The sequence below is a fragment of the Castor canadensis genome, chromosome 10 (genome assembly GCF_047511655.1).
Source record: "Castor canadensis chromosome 10, mCasCan1.hap1v2, whole genome shotgun sequence".
Classification (NCBI taxonomy): domain Eukaryota; kingdom Metazoa; phylum Chordata; class Mammalia; order Rodentia; family Castoridae; genus Castor; species Castor canadensis.
In genome coordinates, this window is record NC_133395.1 from 78144171 (window position 1) to 78170160 (window position 25990).

Sequence of the window (25990 nt, forward strand, 5' to 3'; positions counted from 1 at the left end):
TCTGAATTCAGGCCCTCAGCTCCACTAACATGGGGTTCGCCAATCAAAAATAAAATCGCAGGCTTTCTAATATATAATTTATGAAGTTCTTCCATTCACTTGAACTACGTTCTCAAGCGGCAAAAAGCAAAGCTGAGCTGCCGGGCGCGATGTTGAATTTTGTAAAAGTAAGGAGATGGGAATCATCCACCCACACTAGCACTGCTTATGCGCTTCTCACCGGGCATTTCCCTCGCTTGCCGGGTTTACTTCTCGTCTCTGTGACATCACCGCCATTATCATAATAGTATCTATTACGCGGCTACACATTCTAAAGCTTGGCCAACGGGCTTGCGGGAAAGCAGGACTTGCTCCCCTCCCCCCATTTCTTACGTTTCTCTTAAATACTTTTTAAAAGTATGTTAAACAAATATACTTTGTTCTTTGATGCTTCGTTTTCATTTAATTAGTTGAGTTCTAAGTTAGGGGTTTTGACCCAAGTGTTCACCCAAATTATGTAAAAAAGAAACCAAGTGCTTGGGACGTAGACGCGAATTATCCCACACCACCCAGAATCCAGATTATCAAGGGGTCTAGCTGTCCCCTCACCCGTGAGCCCGCGAAGTCAGTATCCCGTAGGATTTACCCAGGTCGCCCCGGCTCCCGCACCTCACCCCGCGCCCTCCGGCAGCTAGGCATCTGCGGTGCGCAGGCGCCAGGACCCAGCCGCAGGCGGAAAGTGGCGCCCGCCCTCGCCCCGCTCCGCCCCCGACGGCGCCCGCCCTTGCCCCGCCCCTCGACGGCGCGGGGGGCGGGGCGCGAATCTTGGGCTTGCGCTCCAGGGCGGGGAGGCGGTGTCGGGGTGGGCGGGACCGCGGGTCGCGCAGCCGCCAGCCAGGCCGGGCATTAGGGCCGCGGCAGAGCCCGCTTCCCCAGCGCGCTGGGCGGGGTGTACGGCGAGCGGCTTCGCGGGCAGGCGCGGGCCCGGAGGCAGCGGCTGCGCCCTGCGCTGGGGCGGAGCCGGGGGCGGGCGGGCGGCCGGCAGGCGGGGCGGGGGCTCGAGGCCGGGAGTGCTGGAGCGCCGGCGGCGGCGGTGGCGGTGGCGACGACGGCAGCGGCGGCTCAGCAGGCTCGGAGCGTGGGTTCGCGGCGGCTCGGGGTCCGCCCGCGGGCTACGGTGCGTGCGGGCGGCCCGGCTCCCCTCCTCCCTCGCCCGCTGCCGCCGTGATTGGGTGGAAGATGGCGCTGGGCGGATGGAAATCCTAATGACAGTCTCCAAATTCGCCTCCATCTGTACCATGGTAGGTGTAGCGGGAGGGCGGCGGGGGTGGCCGGGACCCTCGGGCGGGCGGCCGGCGGTGGGTGCCCGCCTTGCGGGGGCGGTTGGACGGCGCGGCCGGAGTGCGGGGGTTAGCGGCCCTGCGCGGGGGATGGGCGGCGCGGCCGTGAGGGGCGCCGGCGCGGGACGTGGCGGGGGTGGGCGACGGCCTCTGGGGCCGGCCTGCCCTAGCCTCCCTGGGCCGGGGGCGCGGGAAGGGACGCGGTAGCGTCCACTCCACTTCCGTCTAGCCGCGCGCCTGGCTGGGGGGGGTGTCCCCCGCAGAGAGGTGTCCCCCGCGGGGCGGGGGTCGGCCGGCACGAAGGCAGGGTCTCCTGTCCGAGAGAGGACGGAAGTCAAGTGCCGATTTCCTCCCCGCGCCCCTGGCTAGGCGGAGCCCCCGGACCCGCGCTGGGGGAAGGGTGCGTGTGGAGGTGGAAACTTTTAAGTGTGTTGCTGAATTTTCTCCATTTTCCTACTCAGAGGACTGAGCTGCCCCCCCCCCCCCGTTTCCAACCTGTGTCCAGGTGGCAGTCTTGTCACTGGGAATCCACGTTAATCTTGAGAAGCAGCATTGGCTTTTCCTGTCATTTGTTTACTTTAATCTACCAGACGCATCTGTGTGGGACTTGAAGTGTATCTGCAGGGACTATGGTGTTGTTTCATTTAGGGCTTTTAAACAGACTTTAAGGGAACAGTCCTCACGCCCCTTGAAAGTCCCGAATTAGGTAGAACGTGGGTGGGTTTAAAACTTGTTTTTATGCTTGGCCAGAAGTACCGCAGTTTTCCACATTATATGACAAATTCCTTTCATTAGTTTATATGTAGCGATTGTAATTTATGACTAATCACTTAAAAAAAGTTACTTTTTGTAACGTGGGCCTGGTGTTAGGTTATCAAAGACTTCTGAAATCTTTTTTCGTTTTTTATATACCTGGTTTCATGGAGAAGATCCCCAAGCAGTCCTCCATCTAAGAGTTGTACATTTTATATATTTTTCTTCAAGGAGTAGTGAATGAGACTGGAAAAGATCCTTTAAAAGCTGAATCTCCATTGCATGTTGTGGAACAGTATAAATAAAAGTGGCTGAAATCAGGTGGGCTTAGAATCTCCAGTATTGAAGTCACATTAGAGAATGAATCATTGAAGAATCCATTTCTTCACGTGGATAATTGTTCCTTTGCAATTTACATTTTAGGAAAGCGCTGGTGTAAAGGTATTTGGTACTGTTGATATTTTAAAATGATTTCTGAGGATTGTTTGGGCTAATTATTTTTAGATATTTGAGTTCAAAGCAAATGGGATAATTAAGCCTTTTACAGTGATAATTTTGCCAGATTGCTGAGCTTGCACATCTTGTGGGGTCATAGTTCATTGTCAAAGTCTAGGGCTTTGGGAGTGGTGTGATGCTCTTTACTTTGATTCACTCAAATATATCAAGTATGCAGTTAACACTCACTAACTACCAGACACTGTGCTGAATGTTGAAGATACAATAGTGATCAAGGCAGTCGCTGCTTTCATGGTGTTTACATTCTAGTTAAAGGAGACAAACAGTATTCAAACAAGCATATTAATGCAGTATGCTATAATCAGAACAATGAAGCACCAAGGTCATACTCTTAAGTGGGATTCTGATCTCAAGGATGGCCGACTCAAGCTCTTTCTAGGGCTTCTACTCAGGTACATTAATTGCATGTGATGGTTTGTGTCTTGGCAAAAACAAAAGTCTGTGCCTGGCCAAATGAGATTGTTCCAAAGGTACTATTAAAATTGGGTGTGTCTGTATTCAGATTGGAATAAATTCTAATGTACTCCCAGAATAGTGCAAAATCTCCAGATGTAATTTGCAGTCTTCAGTAAAGAAGACTGCTGTCTCTCTTCTGAGAATTACAAAACTGAAAATCAAGAAAAGCAAAGTTACTTAACATAGGTGCCTTTGTAAGTACTGTTTTGCTAGGCTTGGAACACTTTCTCTGCTCTTGTCCAGTGAGTTTGTACCTGTATCTTGAGTGAGTTCATCTCTCCTGAATAACTGTAACACTGTCCATCGGGCTTATGAGTAAGGGAAAGCATGTTGCCTTTTTTGAGTAGTCGAGGTTTCAATTTCAATTTCAATGCTATTTCACAGGATTTTTGTGATCTTACAGTTACCATGCTCTAAATTTTATCTTTTATTAGATTGTGAGGACTTTAAAGTGAAGGACTATCATTTGTTTCTGCAGTTTGATCAGGAGCTCCACCTTTTGTATACAATGTATAGTTTCCCAAAGCCTTCCATTTCTCTTTACTCAGTTGAAAAATGAGTTTGGTGAAGAGGGGTGAGGTTGGGTGAGTGTGGGGAATAGTGGTAACAAGAGAGACTGGACTTAAAAGAGATCTTGGAGAGTCAGCAGCTGTGAAAGCATTAAGGATGAGTTGAAATTTTATTCTATAAATACCAGAGTTTACATAATGTATTCATTTTTCAAAATAAGGTACAGGGCAAATCTGCAGTGCCTTAATTGGGCAAAGTAATTGTTAAAAATAAATCTCTTCAGATATATCTTATTTTAGATCACTATTCTGCTTACATGTGAAAATTACTAAAGTTTCTCTTAACTTAGCCTCACTCAAACAGTGACTTATGTCACTTATTGCAGTGACTAAATTTGTAAATCACCTCTAGAAATGCCTTTTATTTGTTCATGAAATAGTACATTTTCGGTTTTATTTGGTGTTTGTTTTGCCTTTGAAATAGTTTCAGATTTTAGGACCTGGCATAGAGTAGCAACCAGGTGTTTAATACTATACTTAACAATATGTGAAATAATGGGAAAAGTGGCAGAATACATGTAGAGAGACTTTGTTGTGAGATTGAGGCAAAGGTCTTGGAGCAACATTTGGTGGCTAATCCTGGTGCGCCATACTGGCTGTTTTGTGGAGACAGGTAATGCTTACTGTGAGTTTCATAAATGTTAGCTCTGACTCTGCTTATTATTGTCTCTTCCTGTTTGGTTTGTTGGAGTCCTGGTTGGGAAGGACATCTTGAGGGAGGGGGATTGAATACAGGAGAAGTCATTGCAGAGGTGAGGAATTAAATCATGGGGTGGCACTGGCTTGGCTGCTTGCCCACCCTCACTCAGAAGGGGGTAAGATGGATCATTAGAACATGGTGTTAATCAGGCCAGGGCCACTAAATAAGTCTGGCAGATTGTACTTCTGAAAAAGCCTGTACCTAGCTCAGCACTCTTACATGTAAACTAAACGACTTGACGCAGTCATGGGCAAAGCTGACTGGCTATTTCTAGGAATGTGTGTGATCAGAAAAAGAGAGCACAGAGGGAAATCAACAAGCCCAGGCTTTATTGGAGGGAGGGGCTCATAGTGCCCTCTTGCAGTAAGAGGATTATATTAAGTAATAAAATTCTTTGTTTCTTCTCGAGAAATTGGGTGTTACTCTTTGAATGAAATATTTAATTCGCTTTTATCAATATTAGTAAAGAAATGCTTCTGTGATAGGAACATTCAAGTGTGAATTGCCATTGTTTTACTTATTTATCTTGTGCTGCTTTTACTGTAAATGTTAATTGTAAATGTTAATTTAAGAAGGAAAAAACCTTCAAAAATAAGGAGTCTTCTATCATTTAAATAATTGGTTTAAAACATGTTGAGCCTTAGTGGAGAGGGAACTTTTAGAAATTGTATTGAAAAAGTTTCATTTAAGCCTGCTGGTCTTTTGGATATGGCTAAGATAAATTTTGGACACTAAAAATGAGGCCCTGAGTTCAAACACCAGTACCTCAAACAAAACAAAACAAAACAAAAAAATACATTGTTGTTACAGAAAATCTAGGAATTCTTAAGAAAGCAGAAAGAAAATCACTTACTTCACTTCCCAGAATATTTTCTTTGATTAAAAAAACTTGATTGAGCTTACTCCCTGGTAACAGTTTCACATTGTTTTTTCAATAAATGACTGTCACGTTCATTTTAAAATTTGCTCCATTTCAGGTTAAACAGATGGGGAGTTTAATGCTTTAAAATGATGATGTGGCAGGCTTATTAACTCAGTAAGTCACAGTGACAGGTTACTAGATGGTTGACTATGTGTTTATGATTATTAGAGGGAGAGTTAAATAGTAGAAATGAAATTTTCTATATAAATACGGAGTTTATTCTAATCTCAGGCATTTAGTTATCACAAATAAAGGTAAGACTGTTGGTATCTGAAATTTCAATATGCTGAAGAAATGGTAGTATCAAATACTATGCAATTAGGTAGAGTGTGCATAAATATTATGATTGTTATATCATGTGTTTTTGCTTACCTTTTGGCTTTCTTCTTCCATCTCTAGCTAATCTTTTTATAATAGATCCAAAGTAGGTTAATTATCTACCCTAGCATGACCCATGTTGGCTAGGTCAGCTATACTTTATCACAGTATATCTTGTCTTGTTTGGTTCTAAGCTTTTGACCAAGCTTCTAAAAATCTAGTCTCCATCCTTTTAGTTACTAATCATAATTAAACTATATTTATGCTAGCTCTCCTGCCATTTTTAATATCTCAGGAAGATTAAGTATTTTTATACTTTGTATAATTCCTTTGCAGAAACCTTAATTTTTTCAGATCTGAATAATCTATATGAGACTCCAGAAACTTAACACTATTTTTTAAAAAAATGTATCCTACAGCATGGAGTAAGATGGACCAGAAGGTAAATTCTAGTCCACATTTTGACATTTAGATGTGTATGTGTGGGAAAGTCTCTTAAAACCTTGAGTTTTTCTTCATCGTAAACTACACGGATTGAACTACACAATTTTTGATAAATCTTTTAGTTCCCTTTATATCTGAAATTTAGAACTCATCCTTTGAGAGTTTACAAATGATTATTGACATGTCTTTATTTTGGAAACTAATCATGTTTTAGATAATACAAAGAGCGTTGAGTAGAGTAGATGTAGTTAAATACGCATTATGCCTAGTTTCCTAATTTAATGTCACAGGTTTATGGAAAGTTACAGATACCACCATTTTAGTCAGTAACAGACTAATCCCTGTAGCTGTTTTGTGTGTGTATGTGCTGAGGATTTAACCAGGCCCTTGTGCATTGCTAGGCAAGCATTCTACCACTGAGCTCTAACCTCAGCCTAGCTCTGCACTCCCACCCCGTTCTGTTTTTTTGAGACAGTGTATGGTTATTTAGCCAAGGCTGACCTTAAATTTGAGATTCTCCTCAGCCTCCTGAGTGCTAGGATTATAGGTGTTCACTACCATGCCCCACCTATTTTTTTTTTTGTCAGTACCACTTAGGAAGGAAAAAAAGGATTTGAATTGGTTTCTTTTTTGGATTACGTATTTACTTCCCTAACTATGAGCATGACTTGGGACAAGGTACTTCGTGCCAGTTTTCTTATCTGTAATCGATAGAGTTGTAGACTAGTACCTAGCCCTTGGCCTTCTGAATTAGTTTGTTTCCTTCTGTGGGATAACAGGTACTCATTGGCACTAACTAATCTCAACAAATAGTAGTCAGAATGATTTTTTTTTTCTTGAGGTCCTGGGGTTTGAAGTCAAGACCTCACACTTGCTAGGCAGGTACTCTTCCACTTGAGCACCAGATTTTGAAACTTGTTTTATGAGCTACAATTATGCTACTTCATTTTCATCATAAGAAACAGTTTATTTGTGGCATATGCCTCTGAGAAAGTACTAATTTGTTTTGAAAATCAGTGGATTGAATTATAACATTGGGCTGGGAGGCGTGGCTTTGGTATGCTTCCCTCAAATACACATATATACGTGTGTACGCATAAAATACTAAAGCATGTGGTGATCTTTTTCTTTGTTTTGAATAGTTTGTAGAAAGAGAATTTGTTCCTTTTGTGTGGGAGCAAAAATATCTGGTGTAATTTATGGCATTTCAAATATGTTTTAGAAGTGTAGATAATTTGGGAATATTACTTTTAGGAGAAGAATCTTATTTTTATTTTTCATGGTGCTGGGAATTGAACCCAGTGGTGTGCTCAAGCTAAGCACACTCTGCCACTGAGCGTTAACCCCAGTCCTTACTGTATTGTTTTATACTTAAAAAACAAAACAAAACAAAACAAAACACCAGCATTTTGTCACTATTAGAACAAGGTGTGTGTATTTAAGCCAGTTTCAGGCCTTATCTCACTTCAGATTTCCCTGTATGTTTACTGAGGCCATGTTACTACATTTAATATCCTTATGCCCTGTCCTTTGCTGGAGTAACATGTTTTGTTGGTTTATAATACACTTACCCTGCTCTTAGATACCTTATCTAAAATCTGCTTCTTCCCTATGCCTTGGACTGGAAGAGAGTTATTTAAATATGTATTACTTAAAGGCGTTGGAAGAAAAGTCTAATTAGTGCTAGATTATTATGAAGAGTTCGAAGTCTGTTGAATTGAAAACTCAGTCAGCAACTCAAATATTATAGAAAATAAGATTTGACCATTTAATATCTTATGCACAGAATTTGTATTAAAAGAGTGGGAGTGGTGACTGATGTAAATAATTTGTTTTGGAAGAAAAACTATTAGGGGTTTGTTCTCACAAAATACTTCGTGAAAGATAGATTCTAGTTGTCACGTGTGGTGTCCCTGACCTGTAGCTGTAGCACTTGGGAGGCTGAGGCAGGAGTTTGAATGAGAGACCAGCTTGGCTACTTAACAAGACCTTGTCTAAAAAAGGGAAAAACCTCTTGTGATAGATTGTAAGATAATAAATATCGAACATGATTGTATGAGGTGTTATGACTCCTTAATCTTCTGTTCACTAATTTATGCTTTTCTGTTGTTCATCAGACTTAGCTTTTTCTAAAGTGTGTCACATCTAAAGAACTGATGTATAAGCTTGCTTAATAGAGTTTCCATCTGTAGTGATCCATATGTCTAAATCTGTTCACCAATGCAATTTATTTCCTACTTGAGAAGTGGATGATTGTTTCTCTGAGAACTGACAGATGTTCATATTAAAATGCTTCATAAGTACAGAGATCATCCATGCATTTCCTACTTGTAAATACTGGTTTTTGTTGTAGCGTCTTTTTTGTGGAGTTAGAATATTGTTGCCTTTGATTCTATTTTAGTGTGTTTTATTTGACAGTTAATTTTTTTTGGGGGGGTGTGGTATTGGGGTTTGAACTGAGTATAAAGAGTGCTTTTTTCCCAATATTTAATTTAATGAAGTACTAACGAAGACTTCCATTATGTCAGGATGTACATAGGTTCTGAGAATACAAAGGTGACTATGATACTCTTTGGTCTTCTGTAGCTTATCATTTAGTGTGTCATCAATGGGTCACAGTTGTTCAGAGACAGTAATATTTTTGGTCCCTGGATAAACAGGAGGTATTTGGATTGATCAAGGACCCTCTTTTTCCCATCCAGATGAGAGCAGACTTGTTTATGTAGTTTTGTGGGCTCTACAGACACTATTTTTTGTGTGTATTCTGAGAGAAAAAGGTTGGGAATCAACTGTGCTTAAGATGTTACAGAGGAGAATAGATATATAAGACAAATGAATGTAGAGAGGTGACTTTCTTTTAAACATGGATAATGTTAAGTGTACATGAAAGAAAGTGGCCATTTCTGTCTGGCAGAGAGAAGAGTGCTTTAGGAAAGAGCTTCGTAAGGAGAGTTGAACCTTGCCAAGAATGGTCATTTACTTTGTGGTCAGGAAGGCATGGGAAATCAGAAGTGAGCAAAGGTATCTAATCATGGGATAATGTGTTACTTTCCAGTTCTTCCCATAGTTTGGCATGGAAGAGTCTTATGAAATGAAGCAGAAAAGAAGGAAGGGGACATATCTAAAAGTATTCACTAACTTTCATTACAGTGATCATTACAGTATGTATTCAGTCTGAGGAAATGTAAGTCCAGAGGAAAGTTGTAGGAATATATAAGAAACAGTGGAAGTCTGGTGTAGTGGGTTGTACCTGCAATACCAGCACCAGGGAGGCTGAAGCAGGAGGATGGAGAGTTCAAGGCTAGCCTGGGCTATATAATGAGACCCTATTTCAAAAAACCAATATAAAACAAAAACAAAAATAAAACCAACCCAAACAATAACGTCACCCCTCCAAAAAAAGACTTGATGTGATAAGAATATGTTAGCAAATTTAATTACCTTGATTGTTAAACGTTTAATTGTATTGTTTTTAAAAGATAAAGTGACAATAATAACAAATTGGGTATGCTAGAAGGAGGACTGTATATATGTAGATAAAACTTGCTAAAGGTCTTGTTTGTGTTTAGGAGCCAAAACAACAACTGGAAAACTTTAAATTATATCTACATGTTAAAAATTAAGTATAAATACACTCCCTTACAAGAAATGAATTTACTTGGCTCCAAACCAGCTTTTCAAACTTAGAGGGCAAGAAAATAGGAGAAACAAGATGCAAAGAAAAAGAAAACAGAAAACCAAAATAAGATGGAAGAAATAAGCTTTAGAGTTAGGTGTGGTGGTGCACAGCTATAATCCCATCACTGGCAAGCCTCTGAAGCAGGAGGATCAAGAGTTCCAGGCTAGATAGGGCTACATAGTGAGAGCCTGTCTCAAAAAAAGAAAGAAGCTTTAGTTCATTAATCATAATAAATCTAAATGGATTAAATTTACATTAAAGGAACTATCACAGTAGATAAAAATAACATACTGTTTAATAAGTAATCTACCTAAAAGAAAAGGACATTCTATGTAACAACAGTACTGTTATCACGCCTAAGAAAACTAACAATATATAGATTTCTTTTGGAGATATTTGAAAATAGCTGCCATGCTTCTCTCCCTCTCTCAATCCCTCCCTCCTTCCCTCTCATTCTTTTATCTGTCATCTTGAAGATCCATTCAGTTAACTCCACTTTTACAAAATGGAAAAGCAAGCTTAACATCACCCTCACATGGACTAGTGATGAAGTCTACTTTTCTTGACTCCAGTCCACTATTGTTTTTACAGGCCAGAATGTTGCAGCTTTGATGGTTGAGACACAATTGTTTGTTTTTAAACAAAAATCCCTAATGCCTTAGCGCTGGGGGTTGGGGGGATGAGGAGGGTGTACTTACTTTCTTCACTAATTATTTGGTAGGTTTCAGCATGAAATGGAATAATTTTTCTGTTAGATCGGGTGAGATGATACGTGAGAGTATTAAGTATATATAATGTGTACTGTATATATCTTATATTATCATTATTGGTAGGACCTCTTGTCCTTACAAGGGAGGGAAGGAAAGGAGGCCCATTAAAGTACCATAGAGGGTAGGAATTACAACAGAGCTTGCAAGTTACCTTTGACCAAGTATAATCATTTCAAAGGATGAAATGAGTATTTTAATCATCCTGGTCTTAGGATGCTCAGGTAATGAAGCAACATTTTAGATTACTCATAAAAATCATTTTACTGTGTTAGGAATTTATGGTTCTTAGAGTTAGTGCTTTTTTTTCTTTTTTTCCTCTCTTTATCTGTGGTCTTGGGTCACGGGCTCATACCTAGTTCTTTGGCAGACTGTTTGTGCCTATGCTGGAGTAGTTAACCTCTCCTGTCAGCATACTTCCTGTAGTTCCCTTCTAGTAACATTTTTTAAACATCTGAGATTACAGGAGTAAATTGTATTCATGTCTACAGCATTGGTCCACCTGGGTTTTTCAGGGAGCTCTGAGAAGTGAACTTCTGTAATTCTTTGAAATTAGAACTATCCTATCTGGGTGCAAGTAAGCAGTAAAGTAAGACCTAGAGGCAAGAATAAAATAAAAGCCTTGTGTTCTTTGGAATGGAAAATATAGTTGTAAGAATAATTTGAGATTTTGTAGATGAACACTTACTCTGCTTTATATGTGATTATCTTTGTCTAAATATCTAGCCATTATAACTTTGAAGAAGTTACTGTCTTTTTTTTTTTGGTAGTACTGGGGTTTGAACTCAAGGCTTCTCATTTGCTAGGCAGGTCCTCTACCACTTGACCACCCTCTCTAGTCATTTTTGCTCTGGGTATTTTTGAGATAGGGTCTTGATTTTTCATCTGGGCTGGCCTGAACTGGAATCTTCCTACTTTGGATTCCTCTCCCTCCCAGCTGGGTTGACAGGCTCGCCCAGCTATTGGTTGAGATGAGGGTCATGTGAACTTTTTACTTAGGCTGGACTCTAACTGCCAGCATCCCTATCTCAGCCTTCTGAGTAGCTAGGCTTTTGTCTTTTGTTTCTAGAATATTTTCCTACAGTTTTTCTTGCTGATGTTGCATTAATTTTTTAGTTTGCTTTATCAGTGTGTTGCTATGAAGAGTGATTAAGATAGCACCTTGGAGGGAGCAGCTGATACTTGACGTTTGTGTGAGGAAGATGTTTCTTAAAATAAAGGAAGGGCATTCTTTCTGTGAAACAGGACATATTATTGTTCAAGTTTTAGAGTTATTGACCTTGAAGGAAGAAGCTTTGGTTCTTCTAGGAACTGTTCAGGAATAGGAATCCTGGTTGCACTCTTCATTGTTTGAGATTTAATGGTGTAACACACTGATGGTTTTCTCTGACTGATGTAATAAGGGTTATTTATGTAAAGGTGAACAAAATTTGGAATACTTTTGAAATGTCAGGGGTTCAAAGCTAGACATAATTGACCAAAAACAAAAATGGTCCTTTCATTCTGCCAGGCAGGTTTTGTAGATCATTTTTGTCATCCTTAGAGGCATGTGTTTCTTTAAAAAGGGTTCACTTTTTTCAGTTTACTAGTTTGTTTTTATTACATTTTATAAATTAAAGTAGGCTTCCATCTCCCCCACAGGGGACCCGGCCGAACAAAGACCTGCTGGTTGTTCTTGTGACTGATTACAACAGATGTCTTGACTTAGCAATCAGCTTTCAGCCTCTGGTTGTTTTTCTCTGTAGACATCTTAGCCCTGGTTGTAGATTGGTATCATTGTCTTGTTTAAAGACATAGATTGCCTTTTTTAACTGAAAATATGCAAGTATAATCTGTCACCTTTTTTGGTCTCCATGTAGTTTGTTTTATTATTATGTTTTTCTTTTTTTGAGAAAGGGTCTCACTTTGTAGCTCAGGCTGGTCTTGAACCCCTGTTCTCCCTGCTTCCACATCTAAGTGCAAAGATATAGGAGTGGACCACCACACCCAGGTTAGTATTACTACTTTTCTATCTTTTCTCTCTCTCCTCCCCCCTCCCCTTTTTTTTTTCTTTTAGATAGGGTCATGCTTTATAGCCTAGGCTGGCCTTGAACATTGTCCTCCTGCCTCAGCCTCCATTACAGGTGTGTGCCACCATACCCAGCTTGCTTTATTATTTTTTCATTGCCCTCCCCCTCCCATTTGTTGAAGTATAAGTGACAAAATTGTCTCTGTAAGGAATTGTTTTTGATCAGGTTGTTGCTTCTTTCAAGAACTCTGTGGCTTTTGCTGTCAACAGGTTTTATGTCCTTAAAGGCTCTCTTTTGTTTGTTACACATTTAGATGTTTGTTGCTTTAATAGCTACTGTCTTTTCTTTACCTTGGGGACTGGGTTGTAGTTATTATACCACTTCACTGCTTATAGCTTGGCTCCACTGTGGTGGTTTTTGTTAATGATAATTTATGTTATCTTAGCAGACTTTGTAAAGATGAATGTGGTTTCTGTAAGTTATAGCTTTCCCAGGGAACTCATGTGGGGATCTAATATTTATTGGGTGGCTGGTTGTGGTGCTGTTGCTAGGTTCTTCACAGATTAGAATCTTACGCAGTAAAAAAAGAAAGTGTAGAAGGGCTTGAGTTTAGATAAATTTGTAGATGATAAATCTAGAATGGGTTAATAAAGAGGATATTTGAGTGCCATTTTTTGGGGGGGCAGTACTGGGGTTTGAACTCAGAGCCTCATGCTTGCTAGGCAAGTGCTGTGTCACTTGAACCATACCCCAGCCCTTTTTGCTTTAGTCATTTTTCAGATAGAGTCAATAACTTTTTTGCCTGGCCAGCTTTGGAAGGCAGGAGTGAACTGCCTTCACTCCTGAGTACCTTGGGATTTCAGGCATACCTCATCACACCTGACCCTTGGATGCATTTTTGATATTGATATTAACAAGACTTTCTACATGTTACTGGACAAAGGAGTCACGCTTGATAATTAGATTCTTCTTAATTGATTAGGGCTCTAGAATGCCATCAACTTTTTCAAAAAGGTATTTTGAAATCAAAGCATTGGGCTGATGATGCAGCTCAATGATAGAGAGCCTACTTAGCATCTGTGAAGCTCTGAGTGTGTGATCCCTAGCAGTGCAACAGGGGTGGGTGAGGGTGGGGACAAACTAGACACAGAGTACAGATATCCAAACTTCAGATCTGATTTTTCCTATATAGAGCCTAAGAATGAAGAAACATTTTCCCTTTCCAGGTAACTTAACAATTTAAAATATAAATAATTGTTTTAAGTTGCACTGACTAGAAAATGTGAAAAGTTCCTAGTATTAAAAACCTTAGGGTTTGAAGTTTGATAGCCATTTCATTCTTTGTTGGAACAGAGACTGGATTTTGCTTTCCATAATTGGTAGTCCTCCAAATTAAAATTCACAAATGAAGTTGGATACTACTGTTTCTGGTTTGTCTGTCTAAATAATGGCGTCATCTGCAGCTTATTTTATTGGTGTGTCTTTCTGCTTCTTCAGACATTGTATTCTTTTTTTCCGCCCCTTCATCTAGTACCATTCATCCTTTTATATTGGTGTTTTGGGGTGCTGGTGCCCAAAGCAGATGCACATATAGAAGTCACATATTAAGAGGGTTGATGTAGCAGCCTGAACCATGTAAAACCATAAGTAGAGGCTTCAAATAAGTTTTGTAGGATCAACAGTAGGCAGAACATCTTTCTTCTAGGCCATCAGCTTCATCTGTGCTGTATTCTTTCATTGTTTTGCCACTAACAAAGTGGATGACTCTCCTTGATCCTTTCTTTTTTCCTATGACTCCCAGTTCTGCAGTTTCAAAGCTGCTTTCATCACTCATTTGCCATGCTTCTTATTCTGCTGGGCCCACCTGCAGCTCCTGGTCCAGCCTTGTCACTGTCTGGGGGTGGCAGTGCCTGTCTCACACTGCATCACTCTTATCTGGTGTAGCTGAAAGTAACAGAACTTTATTGTCTCACAGTTCTGGAGGCTAGAAGTACCAAATAAAGAAACCTTACCCCAGTATTGATATTTACGTTGTAGAGCATTTTATTATTCATTTTTTTTCCAATGAAAAATCTGTGAAATTGGCCCATTTTCCAGATTTGGAAATGGACACATGGAAAAAATAAATTGTTTCAGACTAGTGATTTGAGTTTGGGATTCTTTCTGCCTGAACTCTCTCTCTCTCTCTCTCTCTCTCTTTTTTTTTTTTTTGCGGTTCTGGGGTTTGAACTTGGGGCCTACACCTTGAGCCACTCTACCAGTCCCTACTTGTGATGTTTTTGAGATGGGTTCTCTTGAACTATTTGCCTGGGCTGACTTTGAACCGTGATCCTCCTGATCTGTGCCTCCTGAGTAGCTAGTATAGACATGAACCACTGGCACCCAGCTTGCCTGAACTCTCTTTATTCAGTCTAGTTATTTTGCCATTGGCACTTAACTGCTACTACTATAGGTATAAAAACTTCTTCCTCCTAACTAAAACCACAGTATCATTCACCCTCGCCCCCCCCATTTCTCTCTCTCTGTCTCACTCTTACACACACACACACACACACACACTTCTTAATACCTTCAAATTTCTAATCATTGTTAAAATTGTTGTCTAAAGTGGCTTTATATAAGTTGGGCCCATCAATTGCATTTGGTTGCTATCTCTTTTTCTTTTGGTGGAATGGGGTTTTAATTTCAGGCTTCACAGCTGCTAGGCAGGTGTTCTACCACTTGAGCCATTCTGCCAATCCATTTTGTGTTGGATATTTTCAAGATAGGGTCTCTTGAACTATTTGCTTGGGCTGACTTTGAACTGTGATTATCCTGATCTCTTGCCTCCCAGGTAGCTAGGATTACAGGCATGAATGACTTGCTGTTATCCATTACATAGGAATACTCCCCCCTCCCCTTTTTTTTTCACTACTGCAGTTTTATCTGTTGAAATCTGGTTATTCTCTGGCTTTTCCCATTTTCTGCACTTTGTTGATTGAATTCCCTTAGTGATGGTTAATGTGTGTTTTCTGGAAACTAGTAGATCTAGAGGCTTGACTCACATTCCTAAATGATTTTTTTTTTTGGAGTGGGGGAATGGAAGAGGGAGGAGTAGTGGTGAAAACAGCTGATATGTACTTTCTATCACGTCTTGTTATGGCACACTATTTTGTGTCTGTAACAGGTGACAGTTGGCTCTTGAATTGTCAGCAAGACTTTTCTAGTGGTACCTAGAGGCCTTTAGCAACTCTTGATAGTTGTTGTCTAGATCCAGCATTTCATTAGTGGTACAGAATAGAGTTTTAGCTGCTTTTGTTAAGTTTTTATTTTTTTTTTTAGAAATAGGAAAACATTTAAAGATAATGTAGATTTATTATATTTGAAGCTATATAGATAACAACTTTACAATTGCAGAATATTTTCATAGTTTCATTCCCAAAAGAGTAGGCTGAAGCATAAAAATAAAGTTCAACCATGCTTGCTTCAGCAGCACATATGCTAAAATTGGAATGATACATAGAAGATTAATGTGGCCTCTGTGCAAGGATGGCATGCAAATTTGTGAAGTACTCCATATGAATAAACTAATGTGAAATTATAAAAAGTTGAACTTTTTCTATACTTAAGTACAACTTTGTGATATTGTAAGTGAATGAGTACATGAGATCTAATGAAAATTATTGCCTCTGAACTATAATTAATAAAACTTGCTAGGCTTGATGGTTCATGCCTGTAATCCTAGGTAAAGTATCTGAAGGATCATGGTGCAAGGCCAGCTAGGGCAAAAAGTTCAGCTATCTCAACTAATAGCTGGGTGTGGTGGTGTGCATCTGTCATCCCAAGTATGTGGGAAGCATAAATAGGAGGATTAAGATCCAGGCAGACCCAGGCGTAAAGTGAGACCCTATTCCCCCAAAATAACAAAAGCAAAAAGGGCTGGGGGTATGGTTCAAGTGTTAGAGTTCCTGCCTAGCAAGCACAAGGCCCTGAGTTCAAAACCCAGACTACCAAAAAAAAAAAAAAAGCTACCAAAAAACCCCTTTACACTAATACTTTACAAAGTAGCTTTTCTTTCACTTCTGTTTTTTAATAAAACAAACATTTTGAGGTCCTAAGTTTCTGTTGCTTTAAAAAAGCAACTTCAAATTCTTAAACATAAAATTAAAAAATTAGATACACTAACCAGCTGCACTTTACTTTTTAGATATTAATGATATTAAAGTGCATTTATTGCCATTTGTATTGTTTATCTGTGTATTACTTTCCAGTGGAGGTTGTAACAAATGAGTACTTTAGTTGCTTACAACAATATATTCTGCAGTCTTGGAGTTCCTGAAGTAGTTCTGGGTCTTGAGCTAAAACCCAGACCAAGGTGTTGGCAAGACTGTGTTCCTTTCTGGATGACCTAGGGGAGAATTTTCTTTGCCTTTTCCACTTCTATAGACTGCCTTTATTCCCTGAATTCTGGCCTTCCAGAATCTTCAAGTGAGCAGTGGCTGGTTACTCTCACATTCCTCTGATACTGACTCTTCCTGCCTCCTTCTTACACTTACAGGACCCTTGTAACTATGGAGGGTTCATCTGGATGATCCAGGATAATCTCTTTAAATCAAGGCCATTTGATTTGAGCAACCTTAATTCCCCCTTGCCATGTAATGTAGCGTATTTACAGGTGCTGGGGATTACAGCATGGACATTTTGGAGGGCTGTCATTTTCCTACCAGCACAGTGTGTATACACTCTTTTAACAAGCCAGCATCATATTGGATATGGAAAATTGACTCATTTTCTGCCTGTAATGAATTTTGGACTGTGATAAAAGTTCTAGAAGGAAGTTGAATGGATTTGTAAACATGCACCTTTAGAACTAAGTAAATGTTACGAGGTGGTTATTGTCTGCTCTAGTGATAGGAATAGCAAAATGAGAACTTTTACTTTAAGAACTATAGGCACACTCCCAAGTCACAGCAGGAGAAAAGAAAAGATGAAATGTAGTGGAGCATTCGGGAAAACATACTACTAGTACTGCTACAACTTCTATAAATAAGTAAGTACAGGCTTTGTAGGATGTGAGGTTATGAAAATGAGTAAAATGGGTTACAGCTATACTGTATGGACTGTATAGTCCTGCTCAACAGAGAATATGTAGACTATATTTCAGCATTTGAAGATACAGTCAACCCTTTATGTTTATAATAATTCAAATGATGGGTGGGTTTTTTTTAAAACATATTCTGTGATCTTCAAGACTTAATTTTAAAGCAGTTTGTGCCTCCTAAGGAAGAAGGGGGAAGAAAGAGCACCTGAGATGATACCTTGTGTAAAATGGAAGCTATTGAAATTCCTGTGGGATATGAGATAGATTTTAATAGTTAAAGGGTAAGATCAGAAGAAACTTAATTTGAGGATTGCTAAATATCAAGAGGTTTTTGTAAGTTGTTAAAGAATTGCCATAGTTACATTTGAAATCTCAGTAAACTTACGAGAAGTAGAATGAGACAAAAACCCTGGATATTTAGGGATTTTATTTTTCCCTTTTTTGCTTGTGAGTTTGGAGGAGAACCAACAGAGCAGGAGAGGCTGAGAAAAGAAATGACATGTTAGAGAAGGAAAAAAAAAAGCAGGAAATATTTGTGTGTGGGATGTGCTGGATACAAGAGTGTAGGTACAAGAGTGGCACTTGTTCTTAAGGCAGATAAGGTCCTGTTGCGGAGATGAGACTTAAATTCACATTCAACAGAGAACAATACCTGAAAAGTGGGGTAGCAGGGCTCTATAGGGTGGTCTGAGGAATGGGAAAGGTTGGAATTTTAATAGCAAAATCTTTCACTAAAGTATCAATTCATGAACTGTGTAGCACACTGTTTACTGTTACAGAAGTGAGGGATCCACTCTTCATTTACATATTTGGAGACATTGTTGCTAGCTTTTACCAAACTTGCTTTTTGAAACTCTTCTTTATATGTAATTGTATGCATGTGTTTATATGTCCTTTTATGTAAACAACTTTAAACCTATATTGAAGACTAAAAGTGAATTTGACTTTGAATACTATAAGCTTAAATGTTGAGAATAAAAAAATCATTGAAGAATCACAAAGTTGACATAGATCTTCTTTCTTAAAACAGCTTTCTTGAGCTATAATTCATGCCATGCAATTTGCCCTTTTAACATGTACATTTAGTGGTTTGATGGTTGTGTAATTTTAGGACATTTTCTTCCTCTCAAATGATATTTCCTACTCTTAACTTTATGTCTGTGTATTTCCCTATGTAAATGTTGTGACTAGTTGCTTTCACTGAGCACATTGTTTTCAAGGTCATCTATGTTATAACATGTACCAGTACTTTGTCACTTTTAATGGACAAATATTCTGTTGTATTTATACATCATTTTGTTTATGTGTTTATCCATTGATGGGCATTTGGGTTGTTTCTGCCTTTGGCTATTGTGAGTAATGCTGCTATGAACATCAAGGATACAAACGTTGGCATGGACATATATATATATATATTTTTGGCTATGTACTTAGGAGTAGAAGTGCTGAGTCACAAGGTAATCATTTGAGGATCTGCCAGAGTGTTTTCCAAAAAGGCTGCACCAGTTTATGTCTTTGTAACTTCATATGAACGTTCCAGTTTCTCCACACCTTTATTAGCACTTGTTATCAGACTTTTGATTCTAGCCATCCTATTGAGTATCTTATTGTTATTTTGATTGGCATTTCCCTGATGATTAATGATACTGGACACTTTTCCATGTTCATGGAAAAATAATCTGTGTATTTTACATGGAAAAAAATCTATTTAAATCCTTGGGCATCTCTAAGAGTTCTTTGTATTCTAAATTTAAGTCCCTTCTCGGATCTGTGATTTGCAAATACTCTCACATTCTGTGAGTTGTCTTTTCTTGATAGTACATGCTGTTTAAACATGAGAAGTTTAAATTTTGATGAAGTATATGTTATCAAATTTTTTTCTTTTGTTGCTCATACTTTTGGTTTGCTAAACTCTCAGTCTTTTACCAAATGCTGTTTTAAGAGTTTTATAGTTTTTGCTCTTACACACAGGTTTTTTGTATGTGGTGTCAGGTAAAGGTGCAACTTCATTCTCTTGTCTGTGGCTGTCAGTTGTTCCAGCACTAGTGGTTGGAAAGACTATTCTTTCCTTATTGAATAGACTTGGCACTTTTGCTAAAAATCAGCTGACCATAGATACATGGGTCTTTTTCTGGAAACTCAGATCTATTTCATTGATCTGTATGTCTAACTTTCCAGTACCAACCTCCCTTGGTAATCACTGCTTTGTAGTAATTTTTGAAATCAGGAAGTATGAGTCCTCGGACATTGTCCTTTTCAAGATTGTTTTAACTATTCTAGGTCTCTGACAATTCTCTATGGATTTAGAATCAGCTTATCAGTTTCTGAAAAGCAAGCTGGGATTTTGATAAGGGATCATATTGAATCTGTTGATCAGTATGTGGAGTTTTGTCATTTTAACAATTATCTTTCAGTACCTCCTTGCTGAAATCGTTTATTTAGTTCTAACAATTTTTAGTGGATTCTTCAGGGTTTTCATATATAAGATCATGTTATATGTGGATTGAGATAGGTTTAAGGTTTACTTCTTCCTTTTAAATCTGGGCACCTTCCTTTTTTTTTCTTGCGCAGTTGCTCTGGCTAAAACCTCCCGTATAACGCTGAATGGAAGTAAGGAGAATGAATTCCCTATCTTGTTCCTGATTTTAGGGGGAACAGCATTCAGTTTTTCATCACTTACTGTGATACTAGCTATTGAGTTTTTAGTTTTTTTTTTTTAATCACATTGAGGACTTGTATTTTGGTTTTGTTGAGTGTTTTTATGATGAAAGGTTTAGATTTTGTCACTTTTTGTGTCTGTTGAGATGATCACTTGATTTTAGGTTTCTTATTCAGTTGATATGCTGTATTACATTAATTAATTTTTAGAAGTTAAACTAACCTTGCATCGCTAGGGTAAATTCTAATTGGTAAAGGTGTATAATTCTTTATTACATGTAACTGGGACAGTTTGCTAGTACTTTGTTGAAGATTTGTCATGTACATTCTTGAGATGCTGGTTTCTAGTTTTCTTACAGTGTCGTGAGTCTCCTACTGGTTTAAGCGTAATATATTTACAGGTAAAATACCAGTGCAAAAATCCCCACTGAACAGTGAACAGACACTTAAACAATGAAGGACAGGAATGTAAAACAGGTCATGTTAAGGCGAGGAGGAAGATAAATGAAGAGGGTAAGAGTAAATGTGATTGAGGTACTTTCTATATGTGTATGCGTATGGAACATTGAAACCTGTTGAAGTCACTTTGAGAAGGGGAATGGGGTAGAAGGGAGAACAATGGAAAAGGTGAGCCAAATTGGGGTGTAATAAGTGTGTATATGGAAATGTCACAACAAAATTCCCTGAATAACTCATAATAAAAATGTTTTAAAAAATGAGTCTTCTGTTTTTCTGGGAAGCATTTTTGAAGAAATTGATATTAATTCTTTAAGTGTGTAGTAGAATTCACCAGTGAAGCCATGTGGTCTGGCCTTTACGTAGGATGTAATTGATTAAATCAGATTATGAGTCTATTATGAGTCTAGTCAGATTATCTGGTTTTTTTGGTCCATAATTTTTTAAAATTTAAAAAACCCATATTAATGGGTTTCACTGTAACATTTCCCTTACGTACATATATCATGTCTTGACCAACTTCACCCTTCCAACTACCCTCTCTTAACCCTCCTGTCTCCATTGTCTGTTTCTTGAGTCAGTTTTGGTAGTTCGTGTGTTTGTAGAAATTTGTGCTTTTCATCTAGGTTATCAAATTTGTTGTCATGCAGTTGCTTATTTTTTTTTGCAACCTTTTTGTTTCTGTTAGGCCAGTAATAATGTCCTTACTTTCTATTCTAGTAAGTGGGTTATGTCCCTTTTGTTTCTTGGTCAGTCTCACTAAAGGTTTGTTGATTTAGTTATCTTTTAAAATATTAAAGTAGAAGCTTAGTTTATTGATTTGAGATCTTTTTTTGTTTCCTAATATAGGTATATAGCTATTAATTTTTCTGTAAGTGCTGCTTTAGCTGCATCCATAACGTGTAATATGCTGTGTCTTCATTCTCGTTCATCTCAAGTAGTTTCTGATTTCTCTTTTGGTTTCTTCTTTGACCTGTTTTTTATTTAGAAAAGTGTTGTTAACGTCCATGTGTTTTTGAATTTCTCAAATTTTTTCCTACTAATTGATTTCTAATTTTATTATAGTTGGAGAGTTTGATTTCAGTCTTCTTGGTTTTTTTGAGACAGGGTTTTCCTATGTAGCCCAGACTGGCTTTGAGCTCAGTCCTCCTGCCTCAGTCTCCCAAGTGTTGAGATTATAACTGGTGGCACCACCATACCTGCTTTTGATTTTCCTTTTAAATTTGTTGAGGTTTATTTTATGGCCTAGCATATTATCTACCCTGGAGATAATTATCTCCATGTGCACTTGAAAAGAATACATATTCTGTTGTTGAGTGTTCTGTAGACAAAACTTGTGTATAGTTAGTTGGCTTAGAGTGTTGTTCAAGTCTGATCATCTGTCTAATTCTATCCATTATTGAACACAGTGTATTGAAGTCTGCCATTATTATTGTTGAATTATCTGTTTATTCAGATCTGTTAAAGTTCTGTCAGTTTTTTCTTCATGTATTTGGGGCTTGCTTATTAGGTGCATATATTTATAATTGTTACATCTTCCTCAGAGATTGATTCTTTTATAATTATCAAATGTCTTTATCTACAGTAACAGTTTTATTTTGGGTGGTGCTGGAGATTGAACCCAGGGCTTCATGCATGCTAAGCAAGTGCTCTAACCACTGAGTATACCCCCTAACCTTATTAACATTTTTTTATTAAAAATATATTTTATAGCTGGGCATGGTGGGTACATTCCTCTAATTCCAGCACTCAGGAAACTGAGGTAGGAGGGTTGTGACTTTGAGGCCAGCCTGAGTGACAAGTGAGATCTCTGTCTCAAAAATAAAAAATTAAAAAAAAATTTTCTTTTGGTCTGGTGACTCCATCTATACTATAGTTACTGTCTGCTTGACATTTCTTCTTCTGTCCTTTCACTTTAAATCTACAGTTGGCTCACTGTATCCCTGGGTTGCATATCAGTAGATTCAACTAACTGCAGATTGAAAATATGTGAAAAAAGTTTTCTGTGTACTGAATAAGTACAGAATTTTCTTATTGTTATTCCCAAAACATTATAATAACGATTTGTGTAGCCTTAACAGTTTATAAGGAATTGTAAATCATCTAGAGGTGATTTTAAGTATACAGGAGGATGTTCCTTATATCATTTTTTATAAGGAACTTGGACATCATCCCAGATTGTGATATGGGAGGGTGTTTCTAGAACCAGATACCTAAGGAACAACTATTTATCTGTCTTCAAACCTAAAGTGTCTCCCATAGGCAACATATATAGTCATGTGCTGCATAATGATACTTCAGTGCTGGGCCATATTGATAGTCTCGTAAGATTATATTGCCTAGTGACATTGTCTTTATGTAAAATACACACTATGATATTTGCCCAACAAGGAGACTGTCTAATAATGCTTTTTTTTTTTTTAGAATGTATACCCATTTTTGGTGGGGCTCAGATGCTTCTTCACTATCAGGAGAAATGGGGCTGCTCTGTCATGTCATTGTAGGGTGCCTGTCCCAGTTTTCTCCACTATGTCGAGGCATGAGGTTGGGCTGTGACTACTGTACAAAGTATTGTGTGTTCCTGAAAGTACACCTTTCACGTCAGTCTTAAAGCTTGCAGCAGAAGAACTTAGTTTCTGCAGCAGCAGCAGTTGAGTGATGGAATAGGAATAAATCCAGCAAAGACTGTGGGAAATGTTTTTCTGCAGCATGGTTCAGGGATGGCAAATTATTCCTGGGATCATGTTGGAAATTGTTAATACCTGCTTATCTGAACATACATTTACTGTTCAGAATAAATTTTTTTTATTCTAAAGTTGAAGTCAGGCTTTTGAGTTACTATGAAAGCACCAAGAGTCAATAAAAAGTAACACACCATCCTTTCTTGTTGGTACTGTTCATGAGAAGAGGGAATGCTTATGAATTGAGGGTCTTACCATCCAGAAGGTAATATAGCCATTGATTGAACTCAAGTGGGGAGTTCATTTGTGATAAGTGGATTATCCAGCTGTGTTTTTTTTTTTTTTTAAACTGGAGGATAAGTCTGGCAATTCTTTCTGAGAACATTTGGAAAATTTAAAATGTAAAAGGATTGTGGATCATAGGTGACATTTTGCTTGCTACCATCTGATTTGTACACTCATAGTTTGATTCTTAATTATACAGTTGACTTCAGTGAATAGTTTGCTATCTTTTTATCAAATTTTTTTTTAAAGTTTCAAACTTCATGTATCATATACATTTTTATTTAGTATCAAAGAACCAAAAATTGAATTTCTGGATCTAACTATTAGGTGTATAAATTGGTATACTACACCAAATAGTTTTAGCAGTGATCTTGCAGAATCTAATGTTTGTAGTGCTGGGAATTAATTGTAGTAGTCCTTTGCTGAGTTACGCATTCTTTTTTCAACCTCTTAATACAGCTTTTAAAACAAATGCTCAAGAAACCATTGTCTTTTTGAGAATAATGTTTTTGAGTAGCATTCAGAAAGAGTACTTTTGTAGACAAGATCTGAAGTTTACAAGAAAGCTTAAAGAAATACTGATTGGAAATGTTTATAAGTTATGCTTACTATTATTGTTGGTATGGGATTTGAACTCAGGGCCTCAGTGCTTGCTAGGGAGGTACTGTACCACTTGAGCCACTCTGCCAGCCATTGTGTGTGTGTGTTGAGTATTTTCAAGATAGGGTTTCTTGAATCATTTGCTCAGGGTGGCTTTGAACCATGATCCTTCTGATTGCCGCCTCCTGAGTAGCTAGGATTACAGGCTTGAGCCACTGGCGCCTGGCTAAGTTACACTTATTGAAGACCCAACTTTTAAGGAACTGCTAACATTAGTCATCCAGCTGGATAAAGAAGCCCAGCAATGGAAGATGGGAGAGCCCAGATGAACAGGCTCTCTGGCCAAGAGGAAAGCAATGAAGAAAACAGGAAACTGTAGCAAAGAATCACAGAAAAAGCCAACTGGTTGGACAACACTACAGAGGCTATGTTGGAGAAAACTGAAAGGGTCTTAAGTAGCAGAAGGCAGTTAGAACAAGCAAAGTACAGGTCTTGCATCATACAAATTGCAAAAATGAGAATCCAAAGAATGATGAGCATAATGAAACATTTTATTTGCCCTTCCAGAGGGAATCAGTGCCTATGTTTCAGTGTCCTCCCTGCTCTAGGTTCATTGGAGGAAAATATAAGAAAATGCAACAGGATCAGCAATGTAAAGGGTGACATTGGTAGTTTTAAGAATTAACCAGGTGTAACTGACAAGTTCTTTCTTCCTGGCACTTGTAGGCAGACACTTTACTACTGGAAAGAAGTTCTTTGTGCAGAATATTTTGAAGTATTGTGTTTAGTTTAAATGCATTACTGGTCCATAATTAGTATTTTTATGAAAATATATTTTAGTATACTGTAGGAAAAAAAGAATGTCTATTGTTAAACAAGCAACACACTACACTGTACTTTGAGTTTTTTTGTTTTGTTTTGTTTTTTTGTTTTTTTCCTGGTACTGGGGTTAGACCATAGCCTCCACTTGCTAGGCAGGCATTCTTCTTGAGCCATGGCCCCAGCGCTTTTTTTTTTTTTTTTCAGTACTGGAGTTTTAACTCAGGGCCTCATGCTTGCTAGGCAGGTGCTCACCACTTGAGGCACCCTGCCAGCCTTTTTTTTTTTTTTTTTGAGATAGGGTTTCTTGACCTGTTTTCCTAGCCTTGAACCATGATCCTCCTGATCTCTGCCTCCTGAATAGCTAGGATTACGGACATGAGCACCATTGCCTGGTGTTGAGATTTTTTTTTTTTTTTTTTTTTTTTGAGCAGGGTCTTACTTTATTGCCTAGGTTGTCCTGGAACTCCTGGGTGCAAGTGATTCTCCTCTGCTCTAGCCTTCCTAGTAGCTGGGAAAGCAGGCATGAGTGACTGTGCCTGACCCAAGGTTATGGTTTTTATCCAGCCTGGACAATTTCTGCCTTAGATTAGACTGTTTAATTCATTGACATTTTACATTTTGCTTTCTATGTGTCTCTTGTTTATTCTCCTTGTTAATGTTTTATATTTAAGTGTTTGTTTTCTAATACCACATTCTAATTGCATTATTGATTTTTTTTCCACTCTTAAAATTTAAAAAAAAATTTTTTGGATACATGCTCTCACTATATAGTTCAGACTGGTCTCAAATTTACTATCTTCTTGCTTCAGTCTTCGGAGTGCTAGGATTACAGTGCCACTATGCCTGACTTTCCTCTTCTTTTTTTAAAGTTTTTTAAGGTTGTGTTCTAGGAGTTGCTTTAATAGTTTACTGTGTACAAGCATCTTAACTTACCTCAGTCTACTTCATTTAGATTT

General features: G+C 38.5%; 1 protein-coding gene and 1 non-coding gene across 3 annotated transcripts in view; both read left to right on the forward strand.

Moving 5' to 3' along the window:
- Positions 1-1050: 1050 nt before the first annotated feature.
- Usp12 (ubiquitin specific peptidase 12) overlaps positions 1051-25990 on the forward strand; it is an 89051-nt gene continuing 64111 nt past the window's right edge. The window contains exon 1 of one of the 2 annotated variants that reach the window (XM_020176835.2): positions 1051-1280. In XM_020176835.2, coding sequence (XP_020032424.1) covers positions 1233-1280 — 48 coding nt within the window. In that variant the 5' untranslated portion in view covers positions 1051-1232. The remainder of the gene's footprint in view (positions 1281-25990) is intronic. The other variant, XM_074043648.1, reaches the window with a different exon arrangement.
- LOC141413140 (U6 spliceosomal RNA) lies at positions 15913-16015 on the forward strand. The gene has a single exon (XR_012437961.1). It is a non-coding gene; the product is annotated as a U6 spliceosomal RNA (small nuclear RNA).